Source organism: Phoca vitulina, unplaced genomic scaffold, assembly GCF_004348235.1.
Source record: "Phoca vitulina isolate PV1807 unplaced genomic scaffold, GSC_HSeal_1.0 scaffold4, whole genome shotgun sequence".
Taxonomy (NCBI): Eukaryota; Metazoa; Chordata; class Mammalia; order Carnivora; family Phocidae; genus Phoca; species Phoca vitulina.
In genome coordinates, this window is record NW_022589707.1 from 74128936 (window position 1) to 74148759 (window position 19824).

General features: G+C 34.5%; 1 protein-coding gene across 1 annotated transcript in view; it reads left to right on the plus strand.

Moving 5' to 3' along the window:
• Positions 1–3926: 3926 nt before the first annotated feature.
• Positions 3927–19824, plus strand: part of SEMA3C (semaphorin 3C) — a 177506-nt gene continuing 161608 nt past the window's right edge. Inside the window, exons 1-2 of the mRNA XM_032402283.1 lie at positions 3927–4456; positions 6461–6601. Of these exons, the coding sequence (XP_032258174.1) occupies positions 6499–6601 (103 nt within the window). The 5' untranslated portion in view covers positions 3927–4456; positions 6461–6498. The remainder of the gene's footprint in view (positions 4457–6460; positions 6602–19824) is intronic.

The window sequence follows — 19824 nt, forward strand, 5'->3', positions numbered from 1 at the left end:
ACAAAGAGTAGAAAAATGGTAAAATCTGAAGATTACATGGAAAAGGCCTTTGACCATGTTGAAGGGCTGTAGATGGGAGTCAATTAGCCGTTACTAACAGTCCTGAAGTCATTACTCCAGCTGGTTATTATTTTTGAGCCTCATTACACACATCTGACAATCAGAGGCACTTACACAGCCCTCTCCTGGCTCTCCTGTGAGAATAAATATGGAAAGGGTTTTGTACTCTCAGGTGAAGAGAAAGAGAGCTTTAGATACAAGAGGTCCATAAAAATAGTTTGCCTTTCTTTAAAGAAATCTTATTGTGGATGCATGTATATATATTCAACTAATAAACATTATCTATTAAATAATGGTGGGTTACATTGCAAGTGTAGTTGTAAGGTTCATCTTAAAGACATATATTCCCCCATAGAGGTTTCACATGAAATATTACAATAAGGACAAAACAGAGTTTTCATTTTACGCCTGTGAGGAAAGTGTGAATGATTACAACACGCTTACAACTTGGTCAGGTGCAGGTACTAAAAAAGTAAAATCACTAACAGGCTCTTCTACTGAAATTCTTTATAATTCTACTTTTACATTTGAAATATTGTAATATGTAAACATTAGAGATGATGTGCTCTTATTTTGGTTCAGTTGGAAAATACAGCACTTCATGATGTTTGAGATGTTGAAAGGTATTTAAAAAATGCTGAAGAATTAAACTTTGAATTTTGTTAAGAGCTTATACATTCACTTGGTTTAAAATTACAAAGGTAAAAAGAGGCAGACAATGAAAATTCTCTCTGTCCAGAGCAAACCACTGTGACTGTTTGGTTTGTTTGCTTAATGCCAGTGACCTTACAGTTTGAGAAGGCTAGTCTAGTACCTATCAACAGAGAAAGAGATCAAGGGTCAGGGATATAAATTAGCTATGGGTTAAGAATGAAAGTTGAGATACACTCATCTTACTGAAAAATAAAGAATGATTTTAATGAAGGAAATACTAAAGCCTATCAACTATGCAGAGAGTAGAAGGAAATACTAAAGCCTATCAACTATGCAGAGAGTAATTGCACACACAGATTTCTAGACCAGACCTGTTTGACCGGCTTGGTCCCAGAGCAGCTAAGGTAACCCCAGGAGAAGAAAGGCTGATGTAAACAAAGTAAATAACCATTTGAAGTAGAGACTTTGAAAGGTACAGTTCAGGAAATTTAAAGTGCTAGCATCTGGAAGTTGAGAAGAGGAGGAAGATCGAGAGGAAACACTTGCTCAGGTTCATATTCAAGGCCTAAGGCGGTGAGTCAGCCATGCTTAAGTTTCTCTTTCTATTCCAATATTTACTACCCATGTGTGACTTTGGACAAAGCTTCAGTGTTCTCATTTGTGAGATAGTAACATAATTAAAGAATGCTGTTCATATAATACACAAAGTGCTTGGAATATATATGGGCTATCCTCTCCTGAGACAAATACTAGTTATGACAATAAGGAGATAGCTTTCGAACTCTGGAGGACTGAGATTCTCTTGTTAGATAAAGTTGATTCATATAGCTCATCTATATGATGGAGAAAAATCTGAGAAAGTCTATTTTCTTTAAATTTGAAATAAGAGAATAAGGAATAGTTGAGTACCTCGCTGAAAATCAGTCTAAGAATTTAAGGTAAATGGCTTTTTTCAGGATCACCAAAAATATAAAATATTAAAAATAAGGCCACTACAGAAGAGAAACCAAGATGTCACACCATTTCTTTAACATCTTAATGAAAGTGATTCTAAGTATTTTAACTTGGGTGTTTTTCCCAAGACACCTTGATGAGGGCAATCTTTGTAATTAGTGGCCTCTAAATTGAATTGTGTCATTACTCCTGTGGATCTATTTAGTGTCCTCCTTTCCCAAACTAGCTTACTGAGTTAGCTCATATTATTTCCCACCTATCAGGAAAGAGTCAAAGACTCATCCTAGAAAAGGGGCACTGGCTACCAAGGTTTCTTATAAAGGTACTGTTTCGTTAAGGTGTTTTAGGTTTCTAAGTAGTTTGGAGAAATGGGGGCAGAGATGTCTTATTAGGGGCAACTACTGCCACTCTTAAATTTCACTATGCAGCCCAAGTTACAGGCAAGCGTGAGCACTCATTTCATCCGTGTGCTTGAATCTGCCTTCGCTAATGCCTATCATTAATTTCATGACTAATTTCGAGGCGAGGCCAATGGTAAATGTCTCAGTACTAAGCAAATACCATTAAGGGTCTCAGTATTAAGCAAATAGCATTCAATTAAATACATTGAAAAGAAGTTTATTTAGGCAAGGTAGAGAGAATCACAGCACAAAATGCATAGACTGCAACTAAATCTAAGCTATTTGTCATAGTTTCCAAAGCCTTGTGAATATGTGTGAAACATGGATTTAATCCTTTGGGTTTTTGCAAATTGAGATAGGTAGTAAACTTCCTTGTAGAAACACCATTTGATATGCATTTCACTTTGCCTTTCTTTATCTTGGTTCCCTGAAACTTAAAGGTAAAATGTATAAATATATTCTACCTTACATGGATTTACAGATCAATCAGTGTCTAATGGTTACACATTTCTAAATTAACAATTATACAATTTGTGTGAATGCTCACAGCAATCTTTCTAATGATTTATTCTTCTCCCTCCTTAATTGATAAATGCTGACTCAGACATCAGTAGGAAGATAATAGTGCTCAATATAGAGCGTCTTGATCAGTTTCAGAAGGATTTCAGAGAAATGTGCTTATTAGTGCTTATTCATGTTTGCATCTGCTCTTTAAAACTGTCATATGTTTTGTGGTTAAATTCATTATTATAAACTTAAGGAGCTGCTCACATTTTTATTGCACTAATCACAAAAATAGTTAAACTGTATTAAACTTTTAAAAGTAACCCATCCATTGAATTAGTAATTTCTTTCATAAACATAGACATTTGCCCTGGAATATAATTTTTTAGTTTTGAAATTTGCATTCTTTTGAACTCTTAAAATTACATTTGATGTCATCCCTTCATAGCTCATCTGTACAGAAAGAGTTAAAGACAGGTTTATGTCAACTGGACATAACAGGTTGTGCTTAGGCAAATGAAAGATATGTCTTAATCACCTGTTTCACTTCCTCTCACCTGAGATTTAATTCGACTGTCCCACACCAGCAATGATTTTGCACTCTCAGAAGTATTTTCAATGATTCAGTTTATAAGAATTTAGTGATCTGCTTTATTTCATAAAGAAAATTATAAGGAACAAGGTGGAGAAATCACATTCCATATTCTCTTTGTATAGTGACATCTGTGGGCTGTTGTAGCCCACAGTGATTTTTAAACAAGTACCTGCTCATTTTATGGGGGTCAAAGCTCATTTGTCCTGCTGTTCAAATATCTAGTCCATTGTGGTCCAGAAAAATAATTTTCCCTTAAACATTAAAGTCAGTTCCAGAGTGTAACAAGTTTTCCTGAAAGTAGTGCAGGAAATATATCCCTGATGTAAACTTCTGTTGGCCTAATTCAAACAGCCTTCTTCCACAGAATTGTGAAATACTTTCTTGTAATTAAGTTTTGAGACTATCCTGGAGAGAAGAGTTCTGAATGTGAGTCATTGTGGAGAGATCAACAGAATTACTGCCTTCGGGATATTAAGGAAACGCAATGGGAAACAGCACCCATTAAAAGGGTAAACTGCGATGAGATAGTTGGTTTATCTCTACCGGTTTTAGACAATCTGCTGCAGGAAAAGGGTAAGACTCATGCCCTTTTACAAACAGATCTCTTTGCCTTAAAAGGATGCAGGGATCCTTTTCTGGCAAAAAAACTGCTTTGCACTTTGATATTTACGGCTAAGCAAATCCTGAATGCCTTCCAAGAGCTGCCGGTAACAAAATCCTTGGAGCGCACCCTATGAGTCGCTCACTCCACCGCGGACCGCGAAAGGAGCGGAGTTAGCGAGCTGGTTCTCTAGCCTGCAGCAGTGCATTCCTGCATCTCCGGGCAGCGTGTCCTGGGGTCGGCCCCGCCCGCCCGACGGATCGCCGACCGCCCTCGCGGCTCCCTGCCACCCTCTCGCGGGCGTGCTCTGGGTGGGGCCTCGCGGCGGCGGTGATGAGGCGGGTGTGCTGGGCGGGTGAGGCGAGCCGGCTGGGCGGTGCGCCCGGGCAGCCCGAGCCGCGCGCCGCGTCGCTGTAATCGGACACCCGAGCGCTCGCCCCCGGTGCCCGGCCACTTTCCATTCACTCCGAGGTGCTTGATTGAGCGACGCAGAGTAGGGCTCCGGGTGCCGCGGCACTGCGACGCTGTGGATTCCTTTACAAAGAAACTCAGAGGACCGGGAAGAAAGAATTTCACCGCTGGGACGCTCTAGAAATTAAGGTCTTCTGGGAAAAAGACTAGAGAGACACGCGGAGCCACACCGGGAGCAAATTGATGACTTTTACGTGCTGATCTCTTCCCATCTCGGTAAGCTGCATTCATTATTTTTGGCATTACAAGTTTAGCAAAATATAACTTTTGGTTCTCTGTGTCGACTTTTTACACATCGGTGTGCTCAAATCTGGACATTTTCTTAAGAGCACATGCAGTTTGTCAGGGAAGTGTTTCCCTTCTGAGAGCCCTGCTTGAGTTGTTTCTTTAGGTTATGACACCTGCGGAGAGTTTAAAGTTGAGTATTTCAGTGCCTTCTAATGCAGGATTGCTCCAGAGGACGTAAGATTCCTTTTCTTACGTGTTATTAGTGTTCCATTAGTAGAAGTGAAAACAAGCAGCATGTCTAAGTGTCTCAGTTAAAGGGAAGTTATAATATATGGGGGGGGGGGCACGTGTAAGACCCTTCCTTGGCTTTCCGTCACTTCTCATCTCTGGGTAGGCTTGAAGCCACATTGCTCTGTGTACTCACTTCATTTCACCTGTCATTTCATCTTCACTATTATTCTTTGCAATTTTTAGCATATGTTGCTTTTGGTGAGACATACCAGATAAAATGCTAATAATAGCAATATGTAAAAATGTGTAAATATCCGCCTGCTTAATAAAGAGACAAAGGTTGGTCATATTTATAGCCTTTTTTTTTTTAACTATAAAGTCAATAAAACCAGGGAGCAAATTATTAAGGGAAAGTTACCCCATAAAATCAATTTTCTTCTAAGGTAATTTAGGGATGACAAGGTGAAGAGGTTGTGGAAGCAGGAAGAAACTGTTTCGCTTGAAAATTACCAACACAAACATCTCTAGGGTTTCCTCCATCTCTGTGGTAAAAGAGGCAAACAGTTTCGTTTCTATGTCTCATACCATATTACCACCTAGGAAATCAACTGTTTAAAATGTTTAAATTGTTTAAAGTGGCATGTTCAGTTTAACTGTACTTTTTCTTCTGTATTCATGAAGCAGTCTTCTCAATTTTTTGTGGCATTCCTTTATTGAATAAAAAATGTTAAGATTCTTAAAAGACATATAATAGTGAATATTAGCATTGTTGTAACCTGTAAAAATAAGTTTCTAGATTAAACTCTGTCATTTCATTGTATAATTACATCAGACTCAAAACAGTATGATTTCTTTCATGGTCCTGGGTTTATTTTGCATATTGTGGCCACTAGAGCTGCTGTAATCTCTAGTTACCCATTACCTGATCTTCCTTGATATTCAGACATTAGTTAACAGCATGTATTAATGTTACAGCTACAGTTTCAAAAGGTAATGCTTTTCTCTCTGATTTATCTTTTGGAATTTTGACAGCCTGCTTTCTGGTTGATTTATTTTAAATATGCATTGAGGGATACATGGTTCACTGGATTGTTCACCACTAAGTCATTGGTTTGAATTTGGCACTAGTCCATGGTTACCTCATCTGCATCATTTAACAGCTGCATGGTCATCTGTATAAATTGGCAGATAACTAATTTGAGTGATTTCAGTGGTCAGGGATTGAGCACACATATATTTATGTGTAGAAACACCATTTCAGAGATGATTAGTCCAAAAGAGCTAATGAGGATGTGAGTGAGTGCACATGAATGTTCATGTGGCATTTTCCTGCTACTACTATATTTATGGTAAAAAAGAGAAGTTTTCATCCACTAATACATATTGGTACCATTCTCAAGTCTTTTCAATGTTATGTGATTGTTAGAAGATCAAGTTCAAATATTGGGTTTTCCTTTGGGAACCAATACCTTATTCCTGGATGCTTTGTTCTGCTTTAATATTAGCATTATTTGCTGAAAGAACAGTTTCTTTTTTCACAAAGACTTTCAGACACAAATGAATCAAATCCAAATTTTCACATCTAAGAAACAAAGTCAGAGCACCTCCTACTGTTTGCATGACTGTAAAAGTTCAGATAAGTCTTGTGAATAAGGTGCTTTGTCTAGATTGCTGGTTTTGTGTGTATCTGTGTGTATGTGTGCGGTTGTGCTTCTAAAATGTGAAATGAAATATAACAAACTTGTTACCTCTCTTTTAAAGGTACTTTCCCTTGGATATTAACTTGCAAATCTGGAGAAATGGCATTCCGGGCAATTTTCGTGTTGGTTGGAGTATTTGTTTGTTCTATCTGTGTAAAAGGATCGTCCCAGCCCCAAGCAAGAGTTTATTTAACATTTGATGGTAAGAAAGTTGATAAATACTCTGGGGAAAATGTCATTTGAAGTCTTCTTTAAAATTTCACATCCAGATCCAAGCATTAATAATAAATTAAAGATAGTAAAATATTATCAACTATTGATTAATCTTGAAAATATTTACTGGACTGTTTTTTTGGATGGCATGGCTATTTTAAATTATTGGTTCATAGACAAAAGCCCTCTATTGCATTTGTTTATGAAAATGCTTGAAGTATATTCTGCACATTTTGAACTATCTTCTTACTAGTCACCTGGTGTTTGAGAAACACCCTCTATATGCTAATCCTCATCAGAGAAGTCTGTGAAGGTTTAATTACTTAAAATTTTTGTTAATAAATTTTGGTCTTAGCCTCCAAGCTGGTTTCTCCATATGTTGTTCTAATGGTGCTTCTTCCATGTCCAAAAGGAGTTCCTGAGATTGGTAAAATCTCCTAATTAATTGAAAAGGATCTAAAAGAATAGTTGGAAATACGTTTTTGATTGCTGTTGTGTACAAATGTTATCTTCAGAAGCTTAGGAAAATGGATGTCATTTCAAATTTGCACAAACGTAAAAGGTGTAAGACCCTCTGAGGATGGTTTGCCAAATGTATGCATGAGCTTTAATGTAGATGGTTCAAACAACTTACAGATGGATGACTTTGGTCAATCCATGCTAATTGGACAAGAATAAGAAATGGATCAAGAAGATCATCTTGCCAATCAGGGTTATTTGTATTTTTATTACTTCTTTCAACTAACTTTTTGCATAAACCTTAGTATCATTGAGCATTATTTTCATTTTACTTGAGAAACAGTATACTGTCAGACCTTTCTATAGCAGAATGTCTTTGAAATGCTTTATTATCTTGAATTTCGAACAGCAGGATGACTGACACTTACCAGTCAAATGGATATCTTTTTTTTTCCTTTCCTTCTTAAGTCACCAAGGGCTTTCCCCAAGGTTATCATAAGCACTGAAAGAGCTTTATTTAGAACATAAAGTGTGTGAACTTCTAATTGCTTCCTTAGCTTCTAAGCCAGGCATTCTCCCTTAAAACCCATGGCTGATCAGTTAAGTTGTAGAGAAAGGAAAAAACAGACCCTTGGAAGTGTCTTTTTATTTAATTACTGTAACATCTTTTCTTTCAAGTTGAGAACTAGGAAATATCTAGTGAAATGAAAAATAAAGGCATTAGGTAGTAGTACAATTTGTCTCCTCTTTTCTATATTTCTCTCAATATATATAGGAAGATGGAGTGGTCTCATAGATTAGTTATCTAAACCTGTTCTAGTACATCAAAACTAACCAAACTTTTTTTTTAACCCAAACTTAACTCAAAATGTGTAAATTTTTTTTTTTTTAAGATTTTATTTATTTATTTGACAAAGAGAGAGAGTTAGAGCAGGAACACAAGTGGGGGAGTGGGAGAGGGAGAAGCAGGCTTCCCGCGGAGCAGGGAGCCCGATGCGGGGCTCGATCCGAGGACCCTGGGATCATGACCTGAGCCGGAGGCAGACGCTTAATGACTAAGCCACCCAGGCGCCCCTCAAAATGCATAAATTTTAAAAACAAGTGTGTCACCAGAGATAATCCATCAAGTCCATTATTCGAAGACTTTACAGTTTATCTTTTATAGAGAAAATTAAGTAGTATAAATTTTTAAAACCAAACTTCAGTACTAAGTGGGACAGTAACTGCTATGTATAGAGTGACTAGAAGTTATGATGGGCTTTTTAAAATACTCCATGTCTAATGCTGTCAAACTCAAAACAGATTCTTGCAGGATAAGACTTACCTTAATTTATAACGTATGTAGAATATAGCATGATAAGATAAGCTATTGATCTGAGAGTTCTATGGTATTTTGTTCTTTCTAGGAAATAATCAGACCGGTAGAATATCACTTAATTTGTTTTAAAGAGATATATCAACAGGGAGAACAAATAATGAAATTCCATAATTTCTAAATTAATACAAAAAATTCCTACAGTGAACTATATTTTAGGCATAGTATCAGAAAAAATACCTTCGACAAAAACAATTGTTAAAATGTATAAATTTTAATCATTAATACATAGTCATTTTCTTAAGAGATGTAACAGTATATTTGTTTCAGATGCCTTTCCCTAATTTATTTAAAGTTTCTCATTGATTTTATGATGACTTTTCTGTGTATCACAATGAATAAGTAACTACATTTCTTGCAAAATTATTTAGTCTTGACATTAAAATATAGAACTTTGTACAGGGTTGACACATATATGAATATATATTAATTAAAATATGTATGACATAAAAAAAAATATGTATGACATATACTTTCTTTCATTTATTTCAAAATTTCTATCACTATTTTTCAGCCAAAACTTATGAGTTGGAAAATGATTCTGAGGAAATTCAAATAATATCAGGTTACATCACACAGAAGTCATTTGCATCTTTATATTCTCTCATAATTACCTTGCCTCCTGACTGTCTTGTCTTGAATTCTTTTCCTTCACTATTACTTGGTCTTCTGCCGGTCTCTTTCTGGATGGGACTTCAGAAGAATCCCCTCAGTCTTGTCTTACAGTCCAATTAACAATCAAAGTCAATTTAAAAATGTGTGAAACAAGAGATCTCTTTTCCCATCCAAGTTTTATCCCTCCTTCTTGTGGTAGAATGATGGAGTGATAACATTTGGGAAACAATGATTTACAGATTTGCCTTCCCTATTGATCTAGTGCAGGGTCAACCAGATGGTCATGTGTCCTATGGGAGAATGCACTTCAGATGTTATTAATTAGTTACATTTGTACAAGCTAAATCTTGCAGGTTAAAGAACTGTGATTCCTATTAGATACTACATTTTGTAATTGTTATCATCCTAATTTTATGCCAAATAGCTTTTCAAGTAAATATAAAGTTCATGCAAAGACTTTTTGATTTAGTTGAATTTTTACTGAAAAAAAAAAATCCAGTAGTTTGACAGATTCACATATCATAGCATTATTGTCATTGTATTTTTTTCCTCAGAAAATCTTTGGAATCTATAAGGGTCATAAGGAAAGTCAAGGCTACTTATGTACGATAGACAAATTTGTTTTGCTTGTTAATATACAAGGGAAACCATTGTCAAAATGATTTTGCCTTTATCCAGTAGGGATTTTAGAATGTAGTATTTTACAAAGTCAGGAATAAATACTGTATAATTTGATAAAAGGTATCAGTTGCATGTCATTTTACAAAAAGTTTTTGAGCTTGAGAAAAATGGAAATATTGTCTATATTTTAGAAGATATAAAATGTGATTCTGAGTTAAATGTGTTAAATATTGTTTCTGTTTTAAAATAAGGTATATTCTTATAATAAGATTACTTTTTCACTTAGTAATTCAGATTGTGAATCTAAGATATTTAATTTATTGACATGAGGTTGTCTATAATACTACCTTACTATCCTCACTATGTCTGTAGGATCTGTAGTAATGTTCTTTACTTCATTTATGAAGTTGAAAATTTGTGTCTACTTCCTTTATGTTCCATGCAGAGATCAGTTTTTTCCTTTTTATTGATCTGTTAAAATAATCAGCTTTTGGTTTTGTTTTTATTATTATTCTGTTTAATATTTCTTTGGTATATGCTCTAAAATGAAATTGTCTTATTTCTTCTTGCTTTGTGTTTAATTTGCTCTTCTTTTTGGAAATTCTTAACATGGAAACATAGGTCACTGATTTGAGAACTTTTTTTCTAATATAACCAGTTATGCTACAAATTTCCCTTGAAACAGTGTGTAGCAGTGCTCCGCATATTTTGATAAAATGTGTTCTGATTTTCAGTCAGTTCAAAATGTCTTCTAATTGCTCCCCTTATTTTTTCTTTTAATCACAAGTTATTTAGAAATATGTTGTGTAATTTGAAGATATTTGTGTATCTTTTATTTATCTTTCTGTTGTAGGTCTTCGTTTCAGTCTCTTGTTGTCAAAGAACATACATAATATGCTTCAGGTTCTCTAAAAACTATTAAAACTCATTTTATGGCACTGACTATAGCCTATATAGAAAATAATGTATATTCTGCTTTTGTCACATGGACTGTTTTATTAATGCCAGTTAGATTCAATCAGTTGATGGTTTGCAATGTTTTCTATATCCTTACTGATTTTCTCTCTAGTTGTTCTTTCAATTACTGACAGAAGAAATTGAACCCCCCATCTATAATTATGGATTTGCCTATTTCTCTTTTCAAAGAGGTCTATCAGGTTTTACTTCATGTTTTTGAATTTCTATTATTAGATACTGACATATCTCTGATTATTCCTGGTAATAATTAGAGTTCTAAAATGTATTTTTGTCTTTATGTAACATTTCTATCTTTCTGTGTAATGAAAAATACCAACAAAATTTTAGTTATAATTAAGTGGGAAAAATGTTTGTCATGATTCTAATGGCCTCTGGAAAGTTTTTATTAAAATATTAGGAAATATGTTTAAACATATATTTTTGATGTTTATGAAAGTATGAACATTTGATTGGCAGTGTAGTGTCATGAGAACAGCATTTACATGGATTATCAGGATTTTCAAACTTTGGTCCCTCACTAATTAACCCTGAAACTTCGTTAGGGCCTCAGTTCTCCCAACCAGTTAAAAAATTTGGAGGCTAACTTAATTCTAAGACCTCTTACTAATTAAATTTGATGTTTAAGCTTAGTTTTGCTTTATAATATCATCTCCTTTGAGGAAGTCTTCTACAATAATTCCTTTCAGTGCTTTCAAAAACATTTTATAGGCAGGACCTGGGCAAGGGAAAGAACAAAACTAAACAAACAATTTTTAAAAATTCATGGATTTTGAAGGCATACAGAGATGGTTTTAAATCATAGTTGCCTGCTACTTTATGGGGATGCTACATTGGGGTAGTTACCTAATCTTCCTAATCCAGAATTTTATCATCTGTAAAATGGGAATAACACATAGAACTTTTTGAAAATGAAATGAATTAAGTTTGTAAAATGTGTTGTGTAGTATATAGTGTGCATCTTATTAAAATGCACAAAGACTTGTATTAGAGTTAGTATTTATAAATTCCTTTAGGGTAAAATTATGGTCTTCTTTTGTACCATAATTACTTCCACTCCACTTAGTGTAGAGACTGCCATTTGTTATTGTTCAATAAATGTTGAATTAATATACATTTTGATACTTCTTAACCACTATACCTCCCCAACTGATAGAGCCTTAGTACACTACAACAGTGCTTCAGTGAATCTTGTTAATTTAAAACAATGAGAGTTACTAGGTAGAATGCAAAATTTCTTCATCATAGCATTAAGATACAAATACCATGAGAGAAGAATTTTTGTTAATTTTTGCACAGATAGTTTTATACTCATATCCTGATACATAGCTGATGGTCAAATATTTTCTATCTACTTCCAAACTTGTCCCACATTATACACTAGAGATTCAAAGTAGTCTGGGAATTCAACTTTTATATTTACTCTTTCCAGTTAATTCTCAAATCTCTTTATCTGTTTTCTTCCCTAAAAGACATTTCATCTCTATAAATTTTAGATGTTTTCTTCCAGAGAGTTTTTTGTGTGTTTTGATTGGAAGCCTAGTTTTCTATATTAAAGGGAAGAGACCTCATACATACACAGCCTTCCACAGTGCCTTGACTGGTGACCTGTCAGGGATGTTGCCTTAGCGTGTCTAGATATGTCTAGACTTTTAAAGTAATGCACAACTGCATTATTTTTTTAAGATTCTATTTTTTAAAAGTCCAATTTTTCATGATAAACTTAGTAAGAACCCTACCTACTTAGTTTACTTCTTGATTATCATGGCATAGTGCATGGCTTGAAATTGTAGACAACTATTTGCCACTCTTGGGACATTTAAGAGTACCATAAAACCTCAGGAATGTGGAGGGCATGTAGGATAATTTCTGATCCACTTCTGTACCATGATATGAAATATATCTGTATAAATATACCCATAAAATAAAATACAAATATAAATATATCCATATAAATACCAAATACAGGTTATATGAATACTCCTAAAGTAATGGCTGTTAAATAGTATATTAGATTTTTTCCCCTTTTTCCTTTGATGAGTACATTGAAATTTATTCAGGAATATTTGGTCTTTGGAATACCTTTTGTGTACAGAAATTAATAGATCCTAAAGTCAGTATTTTAATTGAGACTTATTTATTGAACCAGTTGATCTTACATGAGCTAATGAGTGTTATTAAGTTACTGAAATAGCAAAATTTCTTGCTTGTTTATGTTTAAGATTGGATATCAGCTGCCATTCAGGAGTTAAGCTGTCCAAAATTACACAGTAGTTCCACCTCTGTCTGTTACCATAAAGGCAATAATTCAGCCATGTACATATTTTATCTCTCCAGTACAAACCTCTAAGATATCAGACATTGTTTTTTTTTTTTTTTAAGTAATCCTGGTAAATATTGGATTATCATTTATATTTGCATGTTTTTAGATCTAGAAACATAATATCCTGAAATAAAGAGGTGGGATGTCCCCACATCCCTCATCACTTTTCTCTTAAATAAAGAAGCCTGGGACACACACACACGCACGCACAACAAACAAAACAAAATAAAATAAAGAAGTAGGATGCACTCAATATCCCATAGACTTCAAAAAGCCTGAATATCATTTTACTGAAGAGGCAGCAGTCTGGCTCTACGTCAAATTTTCCTTTGGCTCAAAACTCATAAGTTATCAAGGTGGCCACGGAACTATATAAAGCACTTATAAAGCTCTGAAAACTCAAAAATAAATTCACCGATAGTTAGATGCATGGCAGAAAAGCCGATTATTTGTGATTGCTATTAATTCTTTGCTTGTGTTCACTAGAACAGTAAAGAGTCCCTACTACTAAACTGCCCCCCACTCCACTGAAGCCTGTGACTAATTGCCTTAAACTCAAAAGGAAAATGACAATTAAAAGATTAAAACTTTATAAAAATTTCTGCTATTTGGATACACTTTTCCTTAGCTTATATTTGCCAGTTTCCGACTCAGGGTTGACTTTTACATTTACATGTTCATAGCACTGGCTTAAAAACATAAAAATTTCAGCTTGAGTTCTATTGGGAAACAAGTATATGAAGTGTAGAGACTAAGCTTGTATAGGATTATCAGTTCTTTCAGTGATTTACTTTGTGATTCTTTTTTGCCTTCTTTCAGTGCTCAATTTTCATTAATAAAATTGTCAAAGACTCCAGGTCATCAATAGTATATAAGTGAAAGATGATGGAATTTTACAAAACATCTTTTATCTTTTAATATCTGCCTCATTTGACAAGAAGCTTAATTAAACAACAAATAAAAGGACCCCTGTGAACTAGTGAGCTAAACCCGAAAGCTGATGAATTGTTGTTGGACAATAAACTCAAAATAATAAATTGTCTCTTTATGAACTCTGGTAGCATTAACATTACAAGGCACATTTGTTGAAAACAGTTTGTCTTATGGTTGCCCAAGAGATAAAAATAAAGCCAATTGTTCTTGATTTCTCCATTAATCTTGGAGAATGCTCATGGAGAATGCTACTGAATTTTCTGAAATATTTAGTTCTTGGGAAAACTTGTGTTAATGTGGTTTGTTTTAATTCCCCTCCTGATAGTTTCATTTAAATGTCAATTAAACATCTTTAATAACACCTGCATGTTTGATAAAATCAAACTCAACAAGGAATGCTGCTGTGAGTGAGAAACTCTGCATTCTTTCCCCTGTGAGAGTGTTTTTGAAATCAGGAAGGGATTGATGAATTGTGAGTAGGACATCACCTAAATCATAAAGTTTTAAGTAGAGTAGCACTAAATTTGTGATATAAAGAGCAAGTTAAAACTGTTATAAATACACTGAGGACAGAAGATGAGAAGAAATTGCTAAGAAATTTTGTATGTCTGTTTTTCCCTGTAATATTTATTGGTATAGGATTCTAGTAGTCAAAATAAAATGAAATCTCTTTCATAGCCTTGAATTAGGGAAGTTTTAAGTAGTGCAAAGAATGTCCCTTGAGAAGTATTAGGATAGAAATACGTTACAATGATGTGTTCTTTTACAAATTTTTAGAAAAAAGTTGAAAACTCTTATTTTCCTGTCATAAAAAAGTAATTCTTACCCTCCGTGAGTTTTGTCAGATTCCAATAAGCTTAGTTCTGTCGCCAAAAGATGATGCTGTGATGTTAAGCTATTTCTAAAGGTACAAGGTTCCTGCAACTACAAAGATAGGATGCTCCAGTGATACGAAATTAAAAGAGTGAGCTTTTGTGCTATGTTTATTCAGTCACCTGACCAAAGCAATTCCCTAAAAAAGTGTGTTCTATTCCATGATTATCGATAGATATGTGTAAACAATTATGATCGAACTCTCTGTTGAATGAAGATAGCTCAAGTGATGCTAGATGGCTTAACTAATTAATGTTATTGAAGTATAATTGATACACAATATTATATTAACTTCAGGTGTACAACATAGTGATTCAATAATCCTATACATTACTCATTGCTCACCATGATAAATGTAGTCACCATTTGTCACCATAAAACGTAATTACAGTATTATTTATTATACTCCCTATGCTGTACTTTTCATCTGTGTAACTTGTTTATTTTATAACTAGAATTTTGTACCTCTTAATCTCCTTCACCTGTTTTGCTCATCCCCCCACCTTCCTCCTCTCTGGCAATCACTCGTTCTCTGTATTTATGAGTCTATCTCTGTTTTTTGTTCGTTTGATCATTTATTTTGTTTTATAGATTCCATATGTAAGTGAAATAATATGGTATTTGTCTTTTCTGACTTATTTGACTTAACATAATGCCCTCTAAGTCTATTCATGTTATTATAAATGGTAAGATTTCATTCCTTTTTATAGCTAAGTAATATTCCGTTGTGTGTGTATGTTTGCATGTGTGTGTGTCTATATGACATCTTCTTTATCCTTTCAATTATTGATGGACACTTAGGTAGCTTCCATATTTTGGCTATTGCAAATAATGTTGCAATAAACATAGGGGTGCATGTATCTTTTCGAATTAGTGTTTTTGTTCTCTTTGGCTAAATATCCAGAAGTGGAATTCCTGGGTCATATGGTATTTCTATTTTTAATTTTTTGATGACCCTCCATACTGTCTTCCCTAGTGGCTGTGCCAATTACAGTCCCACCAGCAGTGCATGAGGGTTCCCTTTTCTTCACATCCTTGCCAACAGCTGTTACTTCTTGTCTTTTTGATACTAGCCATTCTGACTGGTATAAGGTAATAGCTCATTGTGATTTTGGTTTGTATTTCTGTGATGATTAAGTAATGTTGAGCATTTGTCGTGTGTCTGTTGGCCATCTGTATGTCTTTGGAGAAATGTCTATCCAGGTCCTCTGCTCATTTTTTATTGGATTTTTTTTTTTTTTTTTTTTTTGGTGTTGAGTTGTATGAGTTCTTTATACATTTTGGATATTAAGCTCTTATTGGATATGTCATCTGCAAACATATTCTCCCATTCAGTAGATTGCCTTTCCATTTTGTTGATGGTTTCCTTCATTGTGCAAAAGATTTTGAGTTTGATACGGCCCTCATTGTTTATTTTTGCTTTTGTTTCCCCTGCCTGAGGAGAAAGATCCAGAAAAATACTGTTAAAATTGATGTCCAGGAGATTACTGCCCATGGTTTCTTCTAGGAATTTTATGGTTTCAGGTCTCACATCTAGTCCTTAATCCATTTTGAGTTTATTTTTGTATATGGTATAGGATAGTGGTCCAATGTCATTCTTTTGCATGTGACTTTCTAGTTTTCCCAACACCATTTATTGAAGATACTGTCTTTTCCCCATTGTATAGTCTTGCTTCCTTTGCACAGATTATTTGGTGCTGTAAGTATGGGTTTATTTCTATACTCTCTGTCCTGTTCCATTGATTTACGAGTCTGTTTTTGTGCCAATACCATATTGTCTGTTTTGAAATCTGGATTGTGATGCCTTCAGTTTTGTTCTTCCTTTTCAAGACTTCTCTGGTTATTCAGGGTCTTTTGTGGTTCCATACAAATTTTAGGATTATTTGTTCTAGTTCTGCGAAAAATACTATTGGTATTTGATAAGGGATTACATTGAATCTGTAGATTGCTTTAAATAGCTTATTTTAAATTTGTTCACATGTTGATCCAATATTATGTTATTCACATATGTAGATTAAAAGTGTATGTTACATACCTTTCTTTGCAATTTTGATTTTGAAGAATATACCTAGAACTAAAGATACGCATTTTTCCATTCTTTGTAGACTTTGTCTTCTGTTTTTCCAAAATACTTCTGATAATTTATTTGTATTTATTATAATAATCACTAACATTAATATTGCCTTTGTGCCAGGCATTATTTTTAATTCTGTAAACAACACTGTGAATTAAGCACTATTTTTATCCTCATAAAATGGAGAATCCAAGAAAGTAACTTGCCTGAGGTCACAGGGATGGAAAAGGACGTACACACACACAAAAAAAACCACATCAGTCAGACTCCAGAGCCAGAGCCATTTTGGTAGATGATGCTAGAATTAGTTTTAAGACTCACAAAATCACAATGAAACTAACTTTATCATGTTAAAGGTGTCACAATAGACTTCTGCTTTTTCTCTTAGAATATCATTCCTTCCTGAAAATAAAGGAAATAAAATTCATTCTCTATACCATCCCTAATTATCCCTTCAGTTTTGGATTCATCAAGGTGAGGATGAGGGAATTACTCCTGTGGAACATGCTTCTTTCATTGCGGTAGGTAAGGTCTCCCTTTGTGGCTATGGGAGCAAGTCTGAGCTCAGACAAAGGATAACTATAGGGAAATTTATTATTCATTCCCTTCAGCTCACTGTGCAAATTTATCAGAGTAGTGTCTTCATAAGTTCAATAGAGCCTACATTTTCTCTTAAAAATGATTCAAACGTTCTTTTTTATGGATACCATTGCAGCATCCACTAAAGAGAGCACTGAGATATGCTCAATTTTTCCATTTCCTAAATATCTTTTATATGACAAGATATAAAAAAACTATCATTTTGGTTTTAGTTCCATTACTGTCAAAAATAAAAGCATTGAGAAAGAGAGCTGTAAGCTTTGGGCAATTTCCAGCACTCTTTTGCCTTCTGCACTTTCATTTATATGTTCCTGAGGATCACTGTTGTTAATGAAAACAAATTTAAAAGCAAGGAACAGAAAAGTTAGACATTTTCTGCCACAGAGTATGAGTTGGCAAGAAGGGCATATAAAAGGCAGAGCTGAGTGCTGAGCAGTGTGCTATTTTAGGGCAGTGCTCGCCCTGAAACAATGTGCTGAGATGTAAAAGATGGCAAGTTCATCCTACATTTCCAAGGTGCATGCTTCTCCAAAACGATCATTTCAACCTTCCCTCCTTATTCAGTGGGAATTAACTGCCTTTGAGAGCTCAGTTGTGAAATGTTACTGTTGCAGAGTGCTTTTCACTTTTTGGAGATTTCCACTTGTTATGTCATTTATTACAGAATGCCTATGAAGTAGTTAGGCATGAAAGCCCAGAGGGGGTAAGGACCTCCAGCCCGATGGTGGCAGAGGCACAACTAGAGGAAATGGCATAAGAAGAGAAACATTAATTATTAGCTGTGCTTGTCGAGAATTCTGCAAATGTATATTGTAAAATCTTCAGAAATACCAAGCCGTTAATAGGAATTTTAACAGATTTGCCTCATGTGATTTGCTTCCCAAAGTATGTGTAACATGGTACCTTTAACAGTCCCTAAATTTTCAATTAACTACTTCTTTTTTTTTAGCAATAATTTGTGGATTATTATGTCAAAATTTAAATATATTTAACACTATATTAGAAATGTTTTTGAATTCTCTTTGGAAAGAATGAGGCTATACATAAATATCAAAAATTCATATTTTTATTTGTGTCTAATTCATGTTAAATTAATGAACATACTGCCTTTCCCAAATTACAACTCCCATAGTCAAGAGTTTTGATTGTTGTGCTGTGTACATCAGGATACCATTTTCCTCTTTGTCAACCCCTAGAATAGAGTATTCTACTCTTTCCATTTATGTATTACCTTAGAAGGAAAAAAATCATTAAAGTAATCTTATGTCCTAGTTTGAAGTGATGTCAGTGAAAATGCCTGATATTCTTGCCTTTCTCAATTTTAGCACTTGCTAGCATTTAAGATTCTTGATTAAAAAATGTGAAATATTCTACCTAATTAATTCCTAATTTGCTACCTCACTGAAACGATTTTTCAATGAGCAGGTACCAGAGTTTGAATGTAAGATTGTTCGTATTTAATCTTCTATATAATGTAACGGCTAATGTCAAGTCTCTAGTCTCTATGGACTTGATAGACCAAAGGATTCAAAGCAATATAATTTTGCAACAGATGATTGCTATTCCTCTAGGAGGAGGGCCAGACTGCTGATCTCATCAAAACAACAAAACAAAACACCTTGATTCTCTGCAGGAGTAATAGCACTAAAGAAGCAGTTGCTAAATTCTTTCATGAAAAACATCTTATTTCCTTATCATGGCATTTCACTTTCTAAAGATAGAATCATTTATGGAGAGGGGATGTATATCTGAGTAAAAATAAATGTACTATCTATATGCACACATACATGTGTACACGTACCCTGTGAGTAAATATCTGTTGTGTTTCACTACCGATTAGGTCTTTCCTGAGTATACTGTCTTGTAAATGCACAAAACAAAAATTGAAAAGTTAGGGAAAAAGCTATTGTATTCCTGGTATCGTCTTTAATGTATTATTTATGTTTTCTTATGTTCAAGTTTCAAATACCGCAAATTTATATTCATATAGTAATTGGTGATTAGCTTGGCAAACACTTTAGTTCTTAACATATTACTGCAACCCAGATGTACGTAGAGTAACAGCTCAGTGCAAGTGAGCTGAGGCGCAGAGCAAGAAGCTGTAGTTCTTTGAGCCTTGCCTCCTTCCCATGACTGATGGTTAGTCATGGTGAGAACAAAGGGACTTGCTGAACCTGTCAGAAGGAGGTAATCCATTGTTACTACAGATCACATGAACAGGAACCTCAAGGGAATGAATCGGGCAAATCGTATGGGACGACACCGCAAATACCTAAATTTGTTCCCTACACTTGCTGCTTTTACAGCCAGTGAAGTCTTGCAGCCCAAGTTGCTCATGTTACTCTAGTTAGCATGAATTGCCAA